Raw genomic sequence first — 3606 nt, forward strand, 5'->3', positions numbered from 1 at the left:
TACATATATATATATTTCTTTCTATTTCTCTAAAAAAAAAGAAAAGAATCCCCAAAATATTAGAAAAAAAAAAGAAACGTTAACTAAGACAAAAGTAAATAATGTAAATGCATAAAAAGCAAAAAAGATATAAGATAAAAAAGAAAAAAGAAGTACGTAACTCGATTTTGATACCTGCCAATGGCTTTTCTGTTATCAGGGAGGCGCTCGGTATTTGAGAGGGTGGGTCAGCCAGTAACTAAAGTCGTCAACCCTCTTGGCACCGTGATAACAGTGTCAGCTGACGAAGAGGATGTCAGCTCTAGTCAAGAGTTTGATTCCGCGGAGGAGAGTCTAGTTCCAGAAGCACCGAGGAGTGTTTGCGCAGAAGAGGGTCCGGCCTCGCTTGGTGATCTTGAGCCACCATCTTGTTGTCAAACATTACGTGATTTAACAGAAATATGTGCCGAAATGCGTTCTGCAAGCGAGCCAGCTATCGACAGCGTACTGGATGAAAATATTCGTGATGTTAAAGAAAGAAAGGAACTTTGCGTTGAAGTAGCATCTATGAAATCAGCGGGGATAGATTTCGAGAGAGAGGATGCATTTCAGGACGTACCAAGTGGGCTGAGTCTTTGTGCCGAACAAGGTGAGATCCCAAGCAGTCCCATGACACAAGCCAAAGAGAGTACTGCTCGATCTAAAAGATGTAATAAATATGAGCAGCATGCACACGAAACTCAAGAATTAAATCTAGCCAAAGCTAAATACGTTGTTAATTATGACGAGGAAAGCGTCGTATTAATGGAAAACAAATTGTCATCTGATAAAGTTAATCTAATGCGAGAAAAGGGTCAACAAACTTCCTTTTCCTTTCCCTCTTCTTCCTCATCTTCACGACATCAGAATAATAAGGATAATGAGAAAATTATTTCAAAAAAACAATCTCATAAAGAGTCTAAAATACGAATTGACAAATATATTGTACAAGAGAAAGATGATAGCATTATCGTAAAGGATCCTACTCGGTGCGTAGATACAACTAATAATTGTATTGGTAAAAAACATTGTGATACATTGAAAGATAATAAATGTGGGTCGAGCGATGAACGTGTTTCGAAAATAGATCAGAATTCGGATAAGAAGATAACTGAAAGTTCAAAATTTAAATCAAAACATTCATGTGGTACTGATAAATCATTTGTAGAATTAGATAAACCTAATGTTAATACCGATGGTGTTATGAACATCGAATGTAAAGAAGAAAACGAAACAACTCCGTCGGACGATTTCAATTCTATGGAATATCATTTGGTAGATAGTAATTGTCCCATCAAAGACACTATGGTGTCCGATCACTCGGATGAAGAGATTGAACATATTCAACGTTCTGAATTATTACGTGTTCGTGAATCTGATAAAGAAAATTCAGAAAAATCAATAGATTTACCTAGTTATTCTGATTCTTCACCTATTACTCAAAGGAAAAATAGTAAAAGTACAATATCCGATGACGATCTTGAGTATATACATATTAACGAACTTTCAGAAATGCTAGATAATAAATACAATTTAGCAACAACATCTAGCAACGTGGAAAAATCTGACGAGGATTGTTCTATGTCTTCTAAGGGACAAAGCAAGCATACATTATCCTCTGATGACGATCTTGAACACGTACAACATTCGGATGTTTGTTCATCAACATTAGAAATAAATTGTCCAAAAACCACAATGGATACCGAATTAAATTTAAATGTTAAATCATCCTCGCAAGAAACAATGCGAGCCGTTACCAAATCTAAACCAATTAAAAGACGAAAAAATATATTTGTTATCGATGATAACACTACTGAAGACGTAGAAGTAACTGTTATGGTTGATCCTATGGATAATTGGATTCCATGGAATCTATGTTTAGATGAAAACATGACAGAAGAAGCACAGCACTGGGCAGTCACCGAGAAACGTTCCAGTTCTGCAGCTAAATCTTCAGAAACTATTCGCGGAGAGCAACAAATAGGAAGGAAATTAAAAGGTACGAAAAAACGAAAGGATATTGTAGTTATCAATGAAAAAACTCAGAGTAACATTGATCCTTCGACTGTGGTATCAACGTCCAGCCAACAGACAAAAATTCCTAGTAATTTTACAACTGTACTAGAAAGTAATCAATTGGAACAAGCAAGTAGTAAATCTAAAATTGTTAAAAAACCAAAGGATATTCCATGGGTTGATAACAGTGCTAAACAAACGTGTAAAATTAAAAGAAATAAAAATAAGAAGGATATTGAAGTAAAGGAAATCTGGGGATCTACGGTCAATGAATTTTGGGGAACCAAATTAAATCTTGTTGACGAGGATTTAATTGAAGATAATGTAGAAATAACACGTGGGTCACAAGGTTATAATGATATTGAAATAATGGACATAAATTCGATGGGCAAAATAAGAATGAACTGGAATCGGAGATTACCATCTCGTATAAAATCAATGAGCCCAATTGTGTCCAAGCCAAGAGATGCAACATTAAGAATAGCAAATCCGATTACATCAACAAGTACTCATCATACAAAGCCATTGTTCTGTTGTTCGCGAAAGGTAACGACAACAAAATTGCAAAAACCACCTGAGGAAACAAGTACAACAGCTCCTAGAGTTTTGTGGAGTTCGATATTTAAGAAAAAGAATACACCTTCTAGTGAAAGTGAAATTTCTCGTAAGGAATCTGATCTAGAGTCTTTGGTAGAAGTAGAGGAAAAATCAGAAGAAAAATTAAAAATTCAAAGTACGTTGTCTACTCAAATATATGAAAATTTAGATGACGACACAATAAAAAAAGATAAAGAAGATAAAAAAGTTGAAGTTAATACCATGGAAGAAGAAGAAGAAGAAGAAGAAGTAGAAGTAGAAGTAGAAGAAAAACAAGAAGAAACAGCAGAAGCAGAAACAGAAGCAGAAGAAGGGATAATAATGATGGAAAAAGAAAAAATTCATTTTGAAAAAGTAGAAGAAACAAATGTTAATTCAACAATCGAAACAATTTTGTCCAATTCTTCTGAGACTGAATGTCAACAACTAGAGAAAAGAAGAAATGATTCGGACCAAGAAATCTTACCAGAACGTTCTGGTTCACCCGATGAATTGAATACTAATGGTAACGCAGCATCCGTGGATGTTCTCGAAGGAGAATTATCCGATAGAAAGGAATACGTTGAGAAAACTAGCAGCGTAGGTTGTGTTACATCAACCTTAGGTGCCACAAAGAAAGGCATTAGATCGAAAAAGAAAAAGCGTAGATGAGTGGAGGATTGCGTGGATGTGCCCAAAGCTAGCTTGGCCCTTTATATACTGTTAATGCAAGTGACCGGAGTAGATTAGCATCAATTTAAATGCCTTAGGTTTTTATCATTCACATTGTATCATAGTTCACTCGGATAAATAATCTATGATATTTCAAATCAAATAGGACGACACAAAATCGATTAAAATCGTTGAATCAGGATTTACAAGAACGCATATTAGAACATTCGATAATAGTTGTAGATTTGCAATAGTGATGTCTTTCTCTCTCTCTCTCTCTCTCTCTCTCTCTCTCTCTCTCTCTCTCTCTCTCTCTCTCTCTCT

At 35.3% G+C, this 3606-nt stretch overlaps 1 protein-coding gene across 2 annotated transcripts in view; it reads left to right on the forward strand.

Moving 5' to 3' along the window:
• Window positions 1–3606, forward strand: part of LOC106789839 — a 19557-nt gene that overhangs the window by 7075 nt on the left and 8876 nt on the right. For both annotated transcript variants that reach the window (XM_014754355.1, XM_014754356.1), the window contains exon 11: window positions 200–3136. In XM_014754355.1, coding sequence (XP_014609841.1) covers window positions 200–3136 — 2937 coding nt within the window. The remainder of the gene's footprint in view (window positions 1–199; window positions 3137–3606) is intronic.

Source organism: Polistes canadensis, unplaced genomic scaffold (genome assembly GCF_001313835.1).
Source record: "Polistes canadensis isolate GaletaPanama2010 unplaced genomic scaffold, ASM131383v1 scaffold_205, whole genome shotgun sequence".
Classification (NCBI taxonomy): Eukaryota; Metazoa; Arthropoda; class Insecta; order Hymenoptera; family Vespidae; genus Polistes; species Polistes canadensis.